A 19,916-nucleotide genomic window follows, 5' to 3' on the forward strand; every position below is an offset into this window, starting at 1 on the left:
ATATTTCACTGTTAACTATATTACCTAAACTGTGTTATCCACAGGATGTAGTTTAGGACTGAAATTTTTGCATTGACCTCAACAGGCTTCGGGTTCAGCCCTGGTACATTATTCCAGGTGCATAAATAGGACAGTATCTGGTCCTAAATGTATTATCATGTCAAATACATTGCTTGCAGTCCTGCTTTCTCTTGTGCACATGTGCAAACTCCTGGATTAAATTCATTCACTCTCAAATGAAGTCGTGCTGGATCTGTACAGTAGGTGCCAGTGAAAAATGCTGCTCAAGAACTAGGAAGAGTTTGTGAATCTGCACCACTGCCTGCTGTTCTCCTGAAGACTGTAATCATAGAAACACATGTAAACATTGCTTCTGCTAAAGCCAGAACCATGCAGTGATTTAACAGTCATTTGCAAGGCTCACACTGGGAGATCCTCTTCCTTCCATCCTGCTGTACAAAATTACAATATGGCTTAGAGTATCTATGATTTCCAAGATTTCACCATAAGATCATGCATGTAATGTGTACACAGGCATGTATTCACATATGTGCACGTGGGCATATATATAACTTAGCAACAGATATCTTTATAATAATTTCAAAATTCGTAATTCAGAGGTTAAAAATAGAATACAACAGTGACAAACCAGAGAGAATGCAGATTTCTGGCAGCTGTGAAACCTAAATCCAGCTTATAATGAAGTTGAAAGTTGCTACATAAAAATGTAGCTCCAATTAGCTCATTTTTCCTTGTTTTTTCTGTGCCTTCTGAAAATACTCCTGTGTGAAAACAGACTTTTCCACGAAAGAAAGGAAAAGCTGAAATGAGTCGTAGGTAGTAGGCATCCCTCCCACAACTCCCCACAGATCACATCTCATCGCACAGTTCCAGCTGTTCTAGAAGTTTTTATATATCTGCCATTGTATCTGATCATTTGGAGGAAAAAAAAAAGATGGTCCTTTACAGAAGCAGAATGAAAATAAGAATCATGAGAAAAAGAAAAGGAACTGCGCTGCAGTGAGTCATACTGTTGCCATTCTCCTCCTCTGCTCCTTTAGCATGAATGGACAATGTTCTCCATCAGTTTAAAAATATTCTGTTAGTTCCAGTTACTAAATATCTTACATATATTGAAAAATGAAGTTATTTAAGTAATGATCTCTTCCTTCATGGTGCCCTGATTACCTTTCCGTATTTAATACCTGTAAGTGTGATGAATGTTTCAAAATAGGGCATCTGCATTAGCATTTGCAAAGGAGACCAGGAATCTGTATACATGGCCAGGTCAGGCAACAGGCCTGCAACTGTGTAAATGTATTACCATGAAATTGAGCCTGAGTTCATATGCCCTGCTTTTCAGAAGCACTTAGCTTCCAGTCACAAAACACTGCTAGGGAAGAGTTGTTTGAGTCTCCAAATATCTTAATACAGTGAGTCAAAGTTGTCTTGCTTTATGATTTGTATGATGAGACTCTGTCTTAAAATTGGCACAATTCTTCTTAGAACACCATCCTAAAGCCCGCCTTTATACCAGCTGTTGACTCCTATATTGTTTCTCACCATGATATCTGCATATTGGTCTGATATAGGGGAAAACATGCATAGATTAGGCATAGTTAAACCCTTATTTCCCCTGAGATCATTGTTTTGAGGTGGTGGTATGCAGAGCAACTTAAACTGGGAGGTAAGTCTAATACAAACACTAATACAAACTTGTGTATGTATTCCTTGGTAACAAGAAGTGCTGTGCATCTAGTAAATGTCCTAATAGCTGAGCCTGAATGCCTCTTCCTTAACAGTAGGTACTGAAGTACGTAAGTAAGGATTAAAATATTTTCAAGGATTAAAATATTTTCAAGGAGGACAAGACGACACTTACTGATGACAATTCCCTCTTATGACATCATTCACTCAGATAGTGCCTCTCTCTCTCCAGCGACTCTCTACAGGGAGTCTGAACTATCAACAAATCAGGCATTTAATTTTCAGGCATTTTGACTACGTGACTAATAAGGCAAGGTGACTTCGGGCTTGAAAGTTTTAGAAAGTACAATCACTTATTACTAAGGAGGAGCCATCAGAATATTGGGAGTGACAAAGTATGGGTGTATACCTTAGGAAACTAGCTGAAAGCACAGCAGATAAAAATAGGATGTGATTTCTAATAATGGGAACTTATATTTAGGCTCCTTGAGGACGATTCTTCTGACAATATGTAGAAATTCACAATGCGAACACCTACCTCTTACTAGTCGGCCTAGGCTTTCTTTATAATCAATAAAGAAAATAATCACTGTGCTGATAGTCTATGCTGTGATTCACACTATCCTAAACTAATATCAAAAATAGCTCAGATGAATCAAACCTTGGAAGTGCTGAATTCTTTCTGCAAACAGGAATAGGAGCTCAACCAGATCAGATGGAGTGAGCTGGGTGCAATGCTATCACTAAAGTGAAACTTAGCAAAATTTAGTCACCTCAGTCCAATGGGACAATCAACAAAACCTCGTCTAACTCTTTTAAGCACTATTACAGTTGTAATCACTTCAGTACTCTACAGCAAAGCTCTGTAGATGCAGAGGTACTCTAGAGATCTAGAGCAAGCTCTGCATATGTCTGCAACAGTGACATCTACACAAAACACAGAGTGAGAGCAAACCAGGACCACCTTTCCTGTCAGCTATATTTAAAAAGAGAAGTGAGAGCTACTTGCTTGTATCTCTAAATTGGAGAGATATGGATTTGATGGGTGGGCTGTTTGGTAGATGAAGAATTGTTTGGATGGTTGCATACAGAGGGTAGTGGTCAACGGCTCAAGGTCCAGATGGAGATCAGTGACGAGTGGTGTGCCTCAGGGGCCCATACTGGGACTAGTATTTTTTAATATCCTCATCAATGACAAAGCAGAAGCAGGTGCACCCTCAGCAAGTTTGCAGATGACACCAAGCTGTGTGGTGTGGTCGACACACCTGAGGGACAGGATGCCATCCTGAGGGACCTGGACAAGCTCGAGAAGTGGGCCCACCTGAACCTCAGGATGTTCAACAAGGCCAAGTGCAAGGTCCTGCACATGGGTCAGGTCAATCCCAAGCACAGCTACAGGCTGGGGGATGAAGGGATTGAGAGCAGCCCTGAGGAGAAGGACTTGGGGGTGTTGGTTGATGAAAAGCTCAACATGACCTGGCAATGTGTGCTTGCAGCCCAGAAAGCCAACCATATCCTGGGCTGCATCAAAAGAGGTGTGACCAGCAGGTTGAGTGAGGTGATTCTGCCCCTCTACTCTGCTCTTGTGAGACCCCACCTGCAGTACTGTGTCCCCAGCTCTGGGGTGCCCAGTACAAGACAGACATGGAGCTGTTGGAGTGAGTACACAGTAGGGCCATGAAGATGATGAGAGGGCTGGAGCACCTCTCCTATGAAGACAGGCTGAGAGAGTTGAGGTTGTTCAGCCTGAAGAAGAGAAGGCTCCAGGGAGACCTTATAGCAGCTTTCCAGTACCTGAAAGGGGCCTACAGGAAAGATGGTGAGGGACTTTTTATCAGGGAGTGTAGTGATAGGACAAGTAATGGGTTTAAACTAAAAGAGGGTAGATTTGGACTAGATATAGGGAAGAATTCTTTTATGATGAGGGTGGTAAAACACTGGAACAGGTTGCCCAGAGAGGTGGTAGATGCCCCATCCTTGGAAACATTCAGGGTCAGGTTGGATGGGGCTCTGAGCAACCTGATCTAGTTGAAGATGTTCCTGCTCATTGCAAGGGGGTTGGACTAGATGACCTTTAAAGGTCCCTTCCAAACCAAACCATTCTATGATTCTCTGATTCTAAATGTACATGTCATGTACCATGTAAGTGCTTGAATTAAAAAAAACCAAACCCTCTAGCTGCCCAGAAACACATAGCTGAGGTCTTCAGAGGACTTCAGGCTGAGGAAGAGGTAGGGCTTCATCAGCACACCTCTCTCCATTCCTTAGAAGCTTACACAGCTATCCCAATGTTTGGTATGCTAGATGTTGCAAATTTAGCCATCTAACGGTCTTCAGACATCAGATGAAGAGCTGATGTTCAGATCCTGCAGTCATATTCTCAAGTGAAGAAGCTGGTGTACACTGCTGCAAGCTTCTTCCTTTGAGGATATGCCCATAGGCGGTATTCAGGCACTTAGCCAAATAGTTTATTTCCAGTGGCTAGACTCACTAGTGCTAGTTAAGGTTATCTGAACTGAATGTTTAGTCTTCCAGAAAAAAACATGTTGCTTACTACACAAATGCATAGTGAGTGACTTATGTCTAGGAAATCTGAGAGGCATGAATGCCCTTTTCTGTAAGATGTGTAAATTTTTCACGTAAGATCTTAAAAGGATCTTACACATAAGACCTTTTAACTTTTGAATTTACTGTGATCTGAGGTTAAATGGTAATTTGGAAACATAGTTTAAAATACTTTAAGCCACATAAAATTATGAAAGAAAACAATTATATGGTTATAACTACATTAATAATTGAACTTAGAGCCAGGAAGCAAGCTTATATTAAATTTTTGATTCTTGAGAAGAGAGGAAAAAAACCTATCTAGCAACATCAGTAAGGACTTTCCCACTGTTATTTAATGATCAAAACAACAGATGCTCAGTGGATAGCTGCATCCCAACAACACGAACAGGAAGTAGCTTATTAATTGCATGAGAGCAGTAATGGCTCATTAGGCAAAAATAAATGGGAATTATCTCCAAATGACAATGACTGCCTTTATTAACAACCCAGGTGATCTAATTGAATACAGCAGAACAAGAAAACAGGGTTACTCTAATTACATGGAAGCAAAACAATGGAAGCACCTGATTAGTACCGTTTGAAAAAGCTATGCATAAACCAGTGTATTTACAGCTGTAAGAGTGGACAAATAAATAATACTTACCAAACGGTACTCATATGGGGAATGCAAGTCAAAATAAATACTAAAAGAGACTGAGAAGACTGAGCATACTATGGAAAATCAGACATATAATAAGCATTGGATAATTCTACCTGAGCCCCAGTTGCAATTTCATCAGCAGCTTCATTCATCACTCCTAATGTTTGGAAAGCAAATACACAGAGTTCCCGTTCACAAACTGTGGGCTACACAGAGAAAGAAAGTTAATTATATTTTTGTTCTAGTTTTGGGTTCTTGACTTTATCACATAATACCTACAACAAAGCGCAAATACAATTAATGTTAATTTTTTTCTTCAAATATTAACTGCAACATTAATTTCAAATTATGTATACATGTCAATTATTGAGGAAGATATATTAGAGAAGCATTTTAATAATCTGAAGAACAGGTGTGAATAACTCGTACGTACTCACAGAGGCTAAACTTCAAAAATCCAAACGGATTACAAAAACAAAATTACAGGCATAGTACCCAAGTGTCCTTAACAGTATCCTGTCAGGCTCTGAAAACTTCCTACATAAGTAAAAATACTGTAATAGAGAACAAATCCAGAAACTAATGGAGGCACACTCCCTTCATAAATGGAGGTTTATTCTTCAAAGCTTGTTATTCTGCTGTTGAGAACACACAAAAAAATCTGATTTAGAAGACAAATTTCTTGAAGAAGCTACTTTAATTTTAAATAATTCAACAATTTATTTCTCAACTTTAAGAAAATGCATTATATTTTTATAGAAAAAACACTGTATTTGGGAAGGCCACATGTTATTTAAATAAGTAAGATGCTTCCACTCTTTTTTCAGATATCAAAAAATAATTAAAAAAACTTGCTGTTGAACCAGTTTTTTGCCTATATTTTTGAAATAATTAATTCACAATACCATCACAATGATCACATAAAAAACTTATTTAAACTGCAAATTGAGTGAGAATTGAGGTTTCTGCCTTCACAGAGCAAACAAAGCAGAAACAAAAAAGAACAGCTTTAAGTAAAGAGAATATGCATGACTTCATAGGCTTCCTAACTGGTTACAACCTTTACAGCAACTCTATGCTTATTTACTGAATGATAATTAGCAGATCAACTTTTTAAAGGCTCAAGTAATGAATTACACAGTGAATTGTTATAAGCATTCAAAATGAACAAACAGTTGAAAGAAATACAAGAAAGAAACGCAAATTAAAACTTTCCTTAAAATTGACCCAAGTAAACATAACTTTTTATTACAGTGTTGAAGACAATAAAAAAATTTTTTTTATACTATTGCTTTGAATCCATATTCATAAATTCTAGTTGAGTGAAACTTAAAATTATCTTTGGTAGACACTACTGAACTTTTGTAACTAAAAATTATGAGTCTAGCTACAACAATAATCACTACAGCATTCATAGTGGTACACTTTAAAGTTCAAGCCAAAGTCTCTAGGAAGCACTCGCAGAAATGAAAAAATGAATTGAGCACACAAAGCAAACATAAGATTTAGCTAAATTCTGTTTCAGGCAACAGCTTTGTCAGTAATAAGCATACTGCTGTATTTCTAGTCACTTGTTTCATAGCCCTTAAAATATGCATTTGCTGGGTTTCAAAGATTCAGGACTTCAATAAACATCTGAAATCTGCTGCATTGACATATTCTCACATCAGCTGCTTTAAAAGAGCTATCATTTTTCAAGTCTAATAGAGTGTCACCCATTTGATTTATTTTATCTGCTACGTTACATTGCATTAGGCAGCAGATGAAGCCTAACATGATCCAATTCACTATGCCATGGCACACTAGACAAAAAGTACTTATTATTTTCCTTATTCTTAGGTTTTCCACATTTAGAAGGTGGTTAAATCATTTGCTTAGTTGGGGAAGCACGGTGGCACTACCACCTTGACTATCATAATCAACAGTATGCACAGACCCCCTTTGATTCCAGAGCAAGGATTGCTCTGGAATAGCAGAGCAATCTAAGTTTAGCCATGCTTGCCATGAAGAAAAGTGTCAAGAAAATAGCTCTTTTTGACATTTTGTTTACAACCTCAACAAAGTAAGTTATCCTGAGACTTAAAGACTGCAAAGGGAATACAGGATTTGTCATCTTTGGTTTTTTTGGTTTTGGTTTTTTTTTTTTTTTTTTTTCCTTTTTTCCCCCTGTGTTAAGATCCCAGAAATATCTGCGCATCTGGAAAAGGGAAGTTAAGAAAATGGTCACTGTACTTATGTTTGACATTTGAAAGGCCTTTCTTCTCTCAGATGGACACTGGAGCTAAGCTCTTAAGGCTGGAGAATTGTAGATATGAGGAGAAGCAACACAGCAATATTTGAGCTCTGAAGAGGAATAGAAATTAGTGTAAGGGTCTATACAATTCTTCTGATTGTATGTATTTGATGAACCTTTATGCCCACTGAGTATTTTGGTTCTGCAGTCTAATGGGGAAAATAACTGAAACCCTGTAGCTATACAGACACTTCAATAGCCTGCCTTCATGTATCTACCCTGATGCCTTCTAACCCAAACTCCAGCCATTTTAAGAGTGCTTCTGGATCCTGTTTCTGAAATTTGTCCCAATTTAACCAAATTAGATGCTTTTAACTTAAATTTCCCACAAATGTTAGTAGTGTTCCAAGAGATGTTGGTATGGCCATTTCACTGTCCTCTACTCCAGTCATTAGTTAGGTTTAACCGTTTAAACTCCTTTCTTTCCCTACAAAATGAAAAGATTGGCTGACACTTAAGAAGCAAACATTTGGAGGGCTTTTCTTTGTCACATCTATTGAGTGTCACATTTCCATATTTTGGGTTTGTCCGCAATTGTGCATGATAGAACCAATGAAAACATACTAAGTTAATAAATCAATTCTAGAAGACAGAGATTAAAGAAAATCACAAGCTTTATGGGAAAAGTGGTATTCAAGGCTGCTCTTACACTGCTGCTAATGTTTTGCATACTGCCAGTGTGTTTCCCTTTATGGTATCCTCTTGTCTCTTCTCTTGTAATAGGATGTGAGCCCTTGGGACAGGAATAGTCTTGTTCTGACCTCGTATCATAAATATGAGAAATGTCCCTAGCCTCAGTAAACAAACAACAGCAACAACACTAACACACTTATAAAAGCTACGTTGTTCCAATGTCATTTTTGGATATTCTTATTTTGGTTCAAGTACACGTACTAGTCAGCAGGCTGAACTTTCTAAGAACTTTTGTGTCCATACATAAAAGTATAGAAACGTTCTTACGGATGTGGATCCATATCCACAAAGGTACAGAGTATCTAACTTCTACTAGATTACCAGTTTCCATTGTTTTCAAAGGGAATATACATGACAAAATAGGGCTTATATACTTAAGTATATAGTTCCGAACATGAACCTCATCTTAAGTGCATGCAGAACTTTACAGATTACAACCATCACGCCGAAGGCACGCAGAACTGACTAGCTGGACAACTTTGTTTTCCACTGCCTGAAGAGGGCAGCTGTAACTCCTCTTCAACAACAGCAGGTGCTAGCGGTCTCACATATATTTTAGTTTTCACTCAAAAGGAGAAAATTAACTAAAGCCATTGACTTCCACAAAACTGTTAGCTAAGTGAGGATCATTGGTACTGAAAGACTATTTAGAAGGATAATTATTCCAGTGGGGAAAAGCCAGAAGAAAATAAGAGCTGGGCAGTTAACCTGAGACTGCAAATGCTTGGAAGCAGAAGGCACTGACAAAAACAGAAAGCATTTTTTAAGCTTTTGAGGTTTTCAGACTTTTCCTTTAGCCACCCCCATTATTTGCATGCTCAGTAGCACCCATCCAACTACTGTTGTGATGAAAAAGGGCTTGATCAGAGTTTCTGTCTGTTACAATGCAAGTGTCACTTCTTACAGCAGTGACTGTGAATGGCAGACACGCAAACCACCTAAATATTATGTCATATTCTGGTTCCTGGACCCATACACTACTTAAAATATTTTCCAGACATTCTTTCAATTCAAAAAACCTGAACCTTTCATAGCTGATACTGATCTATCTTGCTACGTTCTAATGTGTGCTGCATCTGTGCTCAGATAAGCAATGTGCTACCCTTTCCTGTATCCTGAGGGATGTCACACAGATACTAATGAGGCTGCAACATGACTGACACAACTAAAACCTGTTACCAAAAAGAAGAAGCTCAGGGAAGGATCATAGCCTGACTTACAGCAAATGTAACAAATGGTAAAGGTGAAACTATTAGCGACCATCTCACTTCTCCTAATGAAAGCAACAGGCATGGAGATGAGGTTTAACTTCAAACCTCTGTTCTATTTCCTACTTTCAACCATGGTAGTTGTTAGTTTTTCCATAGGAAGAACGTCTCTCTTTCTCCTCTCTACATTCACCAGAAGGGTGAGGATATAAGACAGCAGCAGTAATACTGAAAATGTAGCTAGACAGATACAAACAGAGAGAAAGAAGAGAGGAGAGGAGAGGAGAGGAGAGGAGAGGAGAGGAGAGGAGAGGAGAGGAGAGGAGAGGAGAGGAGAGGAGAGGAAGGAAGGAAGGAAGGAAGGAAGGAAGGAAGGAAGGAAGGAAGGAAGGAAGGAAGGAAGGAAGGAAGGAAGGAAGGAAGGAAGGAAGGAAGGAAGGAAGGAAGGAAGGAAGGAAGGAAGGAAGGAAGGAAGGAAGGAAAAGAGAGAAAGGGAAAGAGAAAGAGGGAAAGAAAGGGAAAGGGGGAAGAAAAAGAGCAAAAAAAGTGAAAGAGCATGTGAGAGAAGGAGGGAGAGATGAAAGGAGTCTGGTAGGTAAAAGTCTCTTTTGCAAGTGAGCTTTACATTTTTTTAAGTTTATTTCACTTTGTATCAGTTATGTATTTTTAGATATGCCTTAGCTATATTTGTAGGAAAAGGCAAAATAAGATTGGTTGCTAATTCTCTACCACCTGAGTCTGCATCACCTAAGAATCAGTTATATTCAGGCAGTAAGAATAACATGATTAATTCTGAAACAGAGTTCAGAGTTGTAGGAAAGGCTCTCTTATGGCTTTCTCATAGCTTGTACCTGTAAGCCATGCTTTCACATAAATTAACAAATGCTGCAAAAACCTCAGTTGTATCTACAGACCTGACACATGAGGTAAAAGCAGTACCTGGAAGGCAGGCACTGATGAGGCACTTGTATACTTTCTATCCGTACTGCTTAAACACTGTATGAAAATTCTTATTCTCTGTAAGAGGACTAGAGCAAAGCACGTTTATGAGTTTAAGACTTTTATGTTTACTAAAGTATAACAGAAGGGTCAATTCAATTCAAAATTGATAAAATAAAAAGTTTTAGGGAATATGTACCCTAGAAAACAGAATTACAAGGTGATGATTTGAGTCCAAACTGTATGATTTCTGTATTTACTTAAATCATTACTGAAATCATGCAGAATTGCCCTTAACTGTAACATAACGTTCATCAAGCTTAAGAGTTTAAGCAATTTTTAATTATTAATGATCAATATAGTTTTGAAAGGCAAGTTTAATGCACATCTGCCTACTCTGCCATCATTTATACTTCTGAGTGAAGCATCCAGCACTAGCTTACAGTGGATTTAAAACCTATGACTTACTGAAATTAAAATTCAGCTTTGCAGTTTAATAACCTTTATTGATAGGTTTTTTGCTTTATACTAAACATATATTTAAAAATAAACTTATGAAATCAAATATTTATAATATTGTGTAGGCCCCTTCAACTGAAATAGTCTATTCTGTCAATTCTATACTGCAAACTCAATGAAGTCAAGCTACTGTAAGCTTTATACAGGTATACACTCTGCCAAAGAGCAGGAGTAATTTATGTAATATTCTATCATCTCACTATAAATCTGTAAGGTAAGCTCTCTGAATAATCTCACAATATTCATTGGATACATGAAACATGCTGCTGAAAGACATAGGAGATACCACAGTGGTAAGCAGACACCACCTGTAGAAACATGAGAGTAGACTGAGGCTGTGTAAGAAATGTCACTTGCTGTGTTTTGGCTGATTCAGATTTTATTTCCTGCTTTTCATTTTTTTTTCTGCATTCTTGGACAGCTTATACTTTTTTTTTCATAGATATATATTTTTACTTCCCAGATATATAAATAGTTGGCAGCTTAACAGGCATTATGGAGTGCTAGCTGGGCAAGGTGCACTTTGGTAAGTTCTTGGCGTCAGTAGAAGTTGTACTGCAGCCATTTAACCCTCTCGGTAAAAAAAAAGTGATTGAAATCCATTCTGTTGAAGTACCTGGTTGTACCTGGAGAGGTATTTTTCATAAAAAGAGGTAAAACCTGCCTATATTGTGCAGTAATAATAATAAGTGCCATGGCGTTATTCCACAAGAATCTTGGAATTCCACAAGCATCTTGGCTAAACTCCAGTCTGGCTAAACATCTACACTTTTTTCCATAATTCAATGATGTTTGTTCTACTTCAAAATCCTCCAACCCCTAAGTGGTGTACTGTTTCTGGAACATCATTGCTACTGTTTTTCAGTGGTGACTAAGAATCTTATATTCAAAGGACAGAGAAATCCAGTACCTATTCAAGCCAACAGGAACTCACTGAGGCCAAGATTTCACTCATAATGAATAAATCATAACTGAGAACTTTGGGACGAAAAATATTCTAAAAATGTAAGTTTACTAATATAAAGACAGATAGATTAGAATTACCAGACTCTATTTATTTTTACAGCTAAATACAAACAGCAGGTATTTCAAATATTGTTTTACAGTATTTTACCATTCACATTTTATGGGTAAAACTTTGAACAGCAGAGATGTCTGTACCACAGTACAAATTTCAAAGAAACTAGCTTCAATATTTAGTTTTGCTGAGTTTTTTACTATTTCCCGCTTTGTTCTAAAGAGGCCTCAGTCTAAGATTTCAACACAAGATGGCACTCTAAAGAGACTTCTTGACTGAAAGAAAAGTTATCGATACAGAGAGGGGTTTTTTACCACCTTACTAAATATATTCCAAGATTTTTTTTTGTCCTGTATAATTGTCTCTCAGGTCTTTAAAAGCCGTTCCATGATGCTGTTCTGCTAATGGCTTTAGTATTTGTAAATGAGGAATTCAGGCAGGCACAGACAGTAAGATATTAGCCACACATCTTAAATTACACGACGTAAAAGCTGAATATGATCACAGAATTCTAGAATGATTGAGGTTGGAAGGGTTCGCCAGAGTTCATCTGGTGCAACACCCCTGCTCAAGCAGGCTCTCCTGGAGCTAGTTGCCCAGGACTGTGTCCAGATGGCTTTTGAATGTCTCTGGGGATGTGGACTCCACAACTTCTCCAGGCAACCTCCTCAGTCACCCTCAGAAAACGTGAAAAAGGTAGAAAAGTGTTTCCTGATGTTTCGATGGAACCTCCTGTGTTTCAGTTTGGTCCCATTGCCTTTTGCCCTGTCCGTGGGTACCACTGAAAAGAGCCTGGCTCCATCCTTTTTGCACCCTTCCTTCAGGTATTTATAGACAATAAGATCCTGCCTGAGCCTTCTCTTCTCCAGGCTGAACAGTCCCAGCTCTCTCAGCCTTTCCTCCTACATGAGATGCTCCAGTGGTTTATCATCTTAGTGGCCCCTTTGCTGGACTCTCTCCATGGCTCCATCTCCCTCTTGTATTGAGGAGCCCAAAATTTGACATAGTACTCCAGATGTGTCCTCACCAGCGCTGGGTAGAGGGGAGGATCATCCCCCTCCACCTGCTGACAATTCTATTGTTTAAAGCAGCCCAGGATACCATTAACCTTCCTTACCACAAGAGCACATTGCTGGCTAATGTTCACCTTGGTGTCCACTAGGACCCCCAGGCCCTTTTCTGCCAAGCTGCTTTCCAGCTTGGTGGCCTCCATCATATATTGGTGCCTGGGGTTGTTTCTCCCTAGGTGCAAGACTTTGCACTTCTCCTTGCTGAACTGCAAGAGACTCCTGTCAGCCCATTTCTCCAGCCTGTCGAGGTCCCTATGAAAGGCATCCCATCGCTCTGGAGCATCACCCACTTCTCCCAGTTTTGTATCATCTGCAAAGTTGCTGAGAGTACCCTCAGCTCCATAATCCAGGTGATTAATGAAGATATTAAACAGGCCTGGACCCAGTATTGACTCCTGGGGTACACCACTGGCCTCCAATAGACTTTGTGCCACTGATCATCACCCTCTGGGCCCATTCAGTGAGTTTTCAGCCTATCTCACTATCTCCTCCTCCAGCCCGTGCATCAACAGCTTGTCTGTGAGGATCTTAGGAAAGAGTGTCAAAGGCCTTACTGAAGTCCAGGTAGACAATATCCACTGCCTTCCCCTCATCTACCAGACCAATCACTCATCATAGAAGTTTCTCAAGTCCATCAAGCATGACTTCCCATTGGTGAAGCCATGCTGAGTACTCCTGATGATTTTCTTGTCCTTAATGTGCCAGGAAATGCTTTCCAGGCTTAGCTACTCCATCACCTTCCCAGAGATCGAGGTGGAGGTGAACACCATGTAGTTGTCTGGGTCCTCCCCTTCTTGCCCTTCTTGAAAAGAGGAGTGACATTTGCTTTCCTCCAGTCTTTGAATATGATAACACATTATAATATATTTTTATTATACTTCTTTTAATCAGATCCTTAAATATAATAACCACTTTTGTTAATGACTCATGATCTCATTAAGTTAAATGTTTGTAATAAAAGTACATGCTGAATTCCTAAAACAAGATATCTCTCTACTATTATAGAAGCAAAACTGTTGCATTATTAAAATACAACTTAGTCCTTCTCTAGATTATTATTATCAGCTCTGGAGTAACAGGAGGAATTTCATATGGCATTAAAAAAAAAGTTAATAGCCTTCTAATATAGAACCAAATAATGCTGAAGTTTCTTTAGTATATTATTGTATCTGCTTTGGAAGATACATTTTTTAGTCAGACGAACCAACTTGTATCATTGAAAACTACCTTTGGAGGTCAATTAGTGCTTTTATTCTCTCATATGTGACTAGCTTTCTCTAACCTTTATCTAAAGTTTTAGATAAAGCTAAAATTAAAGCTTTCTCTAAAGCTTTATCAAGCACTGAAACAGGTTGCCCAGACAGGTTCTGGAGTCTCCATCCTTGGAGATTTTCAAAAGCCAGTGAAAGCCAGTGGATGAATCAAACTCCAGTTTCAGGGGCTTTTCACTAGAGACATATGCCCCATGGGAGAGTATCTCAATACTTCAGAATGGGCTTTGCAGAAGTCATTAAAATTTCCTAAGTTTACTTCTAATATTTAGTTCAATATAGTCACTTGACAGAAATCAGGATAATATATTTAACTACTTTAACAACACATAGGTGAATGATAGACCAACTGTTTAAAATATCAGAAAAAAAGCATTTCAAATTATTTTCTGAAACAATTCAAATGTAGCCATTAATTATAAACAAATCATAGTCCATGTCTCACTCATCTAAAGAACTCTGTTGAGAACAAATTCAAAGACAGTAACAGGAGGGTAACGATTCAAATGAGCAGACTGTTACTATTTTCAGTAGGTTTACCAGGTCTGCCTGATCCATCTCTCCTCAGCACACACCTGTGTCTGACCTTGTACTTCCCACTGTTTTTCAAAGCTGAGCAAAGAGCTACTTCAGAAGAGACTGATGCCAGAGCTCCCGAGAGCTGTGCAGCACAGGTTGCCTTGCAGGAGGATGCACTGTGATTCTTTACATGAGATAAGGGAGCTGTTAGGATGTAAAGGCTGCAATCCCAACCCTCACTAATGATTTTAAAGCTGTTTCTTAATCTTTCTATGAAGAGTGAAATATGTAGGATTCAGATCACTGCTATGAATAACTGCATGAAATAGTATGGTCTATGTTATGCAAGAGGTTAAATAATACTTCATCTTCTTAGGATTCATGTATTCATTGAATTTTCCCTATGCTTTGAAGAAAGACTGTAAATCATGCCATGCAGCGATTTCAGGGAATTTGCAGTTTTCAGTGGCATTCTGTGTAAGTATGTATCTCTAAACATCAATTTAGCTTTTATAACTTTGAGTGCACTGTAAATTATCATTAAATCTCACTGTGCTCTCAAAATAAATACTAAAGAAACATGCTATTATGAAAAATAACATTCATCCTTATATGGGAAAGGTGTGAATACCTACAGGAAAGCATTGCCTACTTTACCATTTTTTTAAAAAAGGGGATGGAATGAACCAATGGACCATGGGCCTTTATAAAAAAGAATGTTACAGTTTCATGATGCATTATAGTACTTTTCTAAGACTCCTTCTTACATTCCAGAGAACCTTTGTCCCTTCCCTTCACAGTAATAACAGCTGCAGTTCCTTGTGAGAGCATTAGGTTTGTGAGTGTTTTGAAGTTACCCCATCTACATACTGTGTTTTTATCTACACACGCATCTGTGGAGTACACAAAGGAACTGTATCTGTAATTCTGGTCTTCTGTATTTCAAGGAACTTTTGGAGCTCAAAAGAAAACTGGTTGCTCTGAAAGATCTATACTTTGCTCCATAAAGAAATTCCCAAGAGAAATCTAAGAATTTTGTTCTTATTCATCTTCAATAAGTCACTAAGGTAGCATCTTTATCTATCCTCAATAAGTGACTTAGCCTAACAACATCCAAAGATTCCTGTGTGCAACAGGATCCCTGAACCAGCAGGGAACATTTGTATCATTAGATTGGTACAGTGGGCTCTAGAGCAAGACAGGTGTCCCTTGTAAAAGCATAAAGCCAAACACATGCAATTGTTCTGCAACAGACATATTCCACACAATGGTATGTCTGCCATGTGGATCTAGTGTTTAAATTAAGCTATATAAAAAGACACATCTTGTCATCAAATTGCTCTTATGGGAAAGAAGATGTCAAGATTTTAAGAAAGCAAAGTAAATTTAAATAGATATTAAAACCAGAACAGCCCCCAGAAAAAGTTATCTAGGAAAAAGAAACACAATACTGAAGAAGAAAGCTTGTGCTGAGAGAGACTGATTTAAAGATGCTTTATAACTAAGATAAAATCATTGCCTGTAGAGAAAATGTGCAGAAAGGAAAAACTTTATCTCTCAGTTTCACTTGGTATCTTCAGCTGTCCTGAGGACGAGACAGTTGAATTATGCAAATCATTAATAACCAGCACAAAAAATTACACCCAGGTATAAGAGTTAACAGTATTCAAATAAAGTAATTATTGTGTGATGGCAATTGCTGAATTTTTTAAGCTGCATTTCGGGACAATTAATTAAACTACACTATAGTTCAGGAAAGTTCTGACATACTGGAGAATTACAGAATCAAATTCCTTACTGGCTGCTTTGCAATTGCATCAAACTCCATTAAATACCAGAAAATCAAGCCTAAATGCATTTTTAAATAACTTCTCAAGCAATAACTTTGCTATGCTTTTATCAATTCATATGCCACCTTTGTTGTTAGAAAAAAGCTGCAAAAGGCAGAAGGGAAACTCATCATTAAGGGTACATACACCCAGACACAGCCCTGTGCGCATCTATGTGGAGGAACTATTCTTTAAAGGAAGAGACTGGTGAGCCATCCAAGGATATTTAGTCTGTGGCATCTCTTGTGATACAACCAAATACAGATAGAGCCTATCTAAGTAATGCCTTTGAGATATGTACATCTGTAGAAAATGGGATCTGGACACAGAATCTAAAAATAAAAGCAGACTGTAACAAGGTTCTGTTCATTATGAAACCTGGTGAAATTACTGTGGTATCAAAAGTATTAGCACTCTACAGCTCTTTATGAAGGCCATGGATACTAAAAATGGATCCATTAAGTCACATTAAGGCTAAATTCCATGTAGCCTTGCCTTAGATGAAAGACCCCTGCATTTTGCTTAACAAAGTACTGTATTTCTGAGATCCACTGTTGCAGCAGTATTAAAGTTCTCTTTCAGTTGGGTCATTCTTTATTCTCTTTATACACATTATATATATATGTATGTACGTATGTGTACGCATGCGCGCAGCTGAAGCACGTAAATAAACTCTACAATTGACTACTGTAGGCTGCCACTGCCACAGTTCTCAGTAGAGTGAAGCATAAAGTTCCTTAAGACCCTTTGGTAAGCTCATTCTCGATTTAAACTGAGATCCTTTCTCACCTTCTACAAAACTGAAAACTCATTAATAGCTCTATATTGCTTATTGAGTCATTGAAGCATACACAGAGCATGCTAGATTTCTTCCCGCTACCTCCTTCTCCCTGGGTTATATAAGGACACCTTTTCCTTTTTTGCAAAGCTTGCTAGGCTATGCTGCTTGCAAAGGCACTTATGAGTATGTGTTCAGTGGCAAACATGTTTGCACTTCACTGTTTTGAAGCGCTGACAAACTCTCAAACAGATAGCTAAAATGACCCCTCTTTAAGCTGCAGACAGAGAAACGTAATTCTGAGGGATTTTAATATCTAAGGTAGGAAGGCAAGAAGAATAATGTTTTTTTTATTTAGAGCAGATGACTTTCCATTCTGTTTGCTTTTAATAGTTCATCGCGTGAACAGGAATAAATCCTACTGTTTGCTTTGTCCTATGGACAACAGATAAACCCCAATAATTTAAATAATTAAATTATCCAAACTTTATTCACTATCCAAAAATTACTCACTTTGTCTTATCTCATCCTGTCACAGGTAATATCCATAGCAGTGCATTCAAAGATGAATAACAAGGAATTGATGCTTTTTCTACAGTCTTCTAATCAGAGTTTTGTTGCTGATAGAAGACTATGTTTTTAAAAGGTAGGTATGATCTTGAAGAGGCAAAAAAATACCTGATAGAATTTTCAACAGTACAGAGGCTTAACCATGCCTTAAAAATGGTGCTAACTGAATATGTTGATGTTATTGCAAATTCTATTAGCAGCCTATTTGCATAACCTGCCTGCAGTCAGAATGCCTGGCCATGGTGCCAGAGTGTCACGAGGGATGACACTGAGGTGACTTCTGCTACTGTGTAAGCAATAACCTTCATGAATTTAGTTCCATGGAACTATCACAGATGATGTCTGCTTCAATTTATCTGTAGTTGCTCGTCACACTGTAGACAAATTGGCAGGTGTCAGACCATTCATGCACTAGTATTAAACAGGTTTCCATGGCTTTAATTTTTTTAAAGTTATTCAGGTTTCCATAGGATTCAGGACAGGTGAAACAAGAAAGATTCTAAACTGCAAGATCAGTCCTAAAGGTAAGAATTTTATTCTTCTAATATACTCTTTCACAAAGTTGCACTGATCCAGTAGCTCCAGGCAAACTGTGCCTCTCATGACCACTCTTACTCTTTTTCACTGTATGCATTCACCATCAGCACAAGAGGGTACAACACTCAGCATGGCAAACTCCTGGTTGCTGGTTATACAGGAATGAAGGAAGGAAGAGCTGCCTAACTGGCTGGACTTTGGGCACACTGAACCACAACAGTGCCCCTGGACTAGGTCTCTGCTAGATCAGACACTTCACAGAGCATCTCCTTCTCCTGCTTTTTTTTATCACATCATGGAGGATGGCTCACTCCAGCAGCTGATGAGCAAACAAGGGTCAGAAGAACTTCACAGCCTTGTGGCAGTAACAGCAGTGTATCTGAATACCCCGGTCATGGCTTGATAAGAGCTCAAGGACTGAGGTGACCCTAAGTTTTTAAAAGAAGTTTTTTTTCCAGAGGACCAGGAAAGCACTCTAATGTGCTTCCTCTACCTTATTCAGTTGTGACTACTGTAGCACAATAGTGTTCAGTGAAGTACATCCCCCCCTTATGTTTCTCTGATATTATACAAGCCTGATTTCCATCTCCCTTGCTTGCAATACAATTTTTTCAAATTTACAGCAAAATGTAGTTAATATGCATTACATTTTTGCATCTAAAGGATATTAGGATAAAACGCATCTGAAATAATTCGATAATTTTGTATTCAACAGGTTTGTATGGTCCATTGCTATTTAAGGCATTATAAAATGCATTGTTTATTCCAGCAAGCAATCCACTTACCCTTAGCATAGGACCATTCTGGAACACATGGGGTTCATCACAAACTACACAGTATTCATTCAGTACTGGTATCCGCTGCTCGGCAAATTCAATAGTCTGAGAACAATGAAAATGAGAATAACAACATCTGCTTAAAAATAATTAACAGTCAGCTCATGCTCCACAGTGTTTCATAAATGGGTAAGATATGACATCCTACCTGCACAAGAAAGCCACGGTCTCGTACTGGAATGCATTTTGCACCATAATTTTGCTGCAAGGAAAAAGTTAAGGCAACTTCAGTGTTGGTAGACTAAATATAAGGAAATGGTAAAACATTTGTATTTTTGTGTGCAAACAATATTTGCACCTAAAAAGATCTCTCATTTGCATAAACCAGACATTACAAATAATCAATCCTTTTAGTGAGCATGGGGTAGATTTTTAGCATTTCTTTTTAGTTCTTAAATCTGATTAGGGTTTATATCTCAGCATCCCAAAAACTTTAATCTCAAATGGAAACACCAGTGCCTTCATTCCATTCTAATAACCTGGCATTTGGTAACTTCCATTAAATTTTAACTGTGTATTGTCTACCCAAATATGGGCTATCTGTGTAGGCTTGAAAGACTAATGTATCTCTCAGAATGGCTGAAAATCTTTTCTGTTTACTAAGATCTCACTTCCGTAAGCACCATGCTAACAGATCTCTGTGCTCAGATCCCACTCAAATTCTTTCTGCCTTTCAACACACAGCAACATAAATTAGAAGAAACTTCTGCTACCCGAGTCAGTAGGGTACCAAATTCCCTCTAGGCTGACTTCTATCTCAACCAAACCTAGTTTTGAATAAGAGTCAGATCACCTCCATTTACAGCTTTTTTTAGTTTTGTTTATAGGCTTATTGCCTTTCATTTCTTTAACTGCTTAATTGGGCAACTTTTCACTTTTTTCTCCTGGGAAACAATCCTAATTGCATTCATATATGAGATT

At 38.2% G+C, this 19,916-nt stretch overlaps 1 protein-coding gene across 1 annotated transcript in view; it reads right to left on the bottom strand.

Annotated features, from left to right (window-relative positions):
* The window catches only part of PARP8 (poly(ADP-ribose) polymerase family member 8), a 120,758-nt gene that overhangs the window by 17,997 nt on the left and 82,845 nt on the right, over positions 1-19,916 (bottom strand). The window contains exons 13-15 of the mRNA XM_075739557.1: positions 19,144-19,197; positions 18,945-19,040; positions 5,029-5,121 (exon numbers count right to left, since the gene is read on the bottom strand). Of these exons, the coding sequence (XP_075595672.1) occupies positions 5,029-5,121; positions 18,945-19,040; positions 19,144-19,197 (243 nt within the window). The remainder of the gene's footprint in view (positions 1-5,028; positions 5,122-18,944; positions 19,041-19,143; positions 19,198-19,916) is intronic.

Source organism: Balearica regulorum, chromosome Z (assembly GCF_011004875.1).
Source record: "Balearica regulorum gibbericeps isolate bBalReg1 chromosome Z, bBalReg1.pri, whole genome shotgun sequence".
Taxonomy (NCBI): domain Eukaryota; kingdom Metazoa; phylum Chordata; class Aves; order Gruiformes; family Gruidae; genus Balearica; species Balearica regulorum.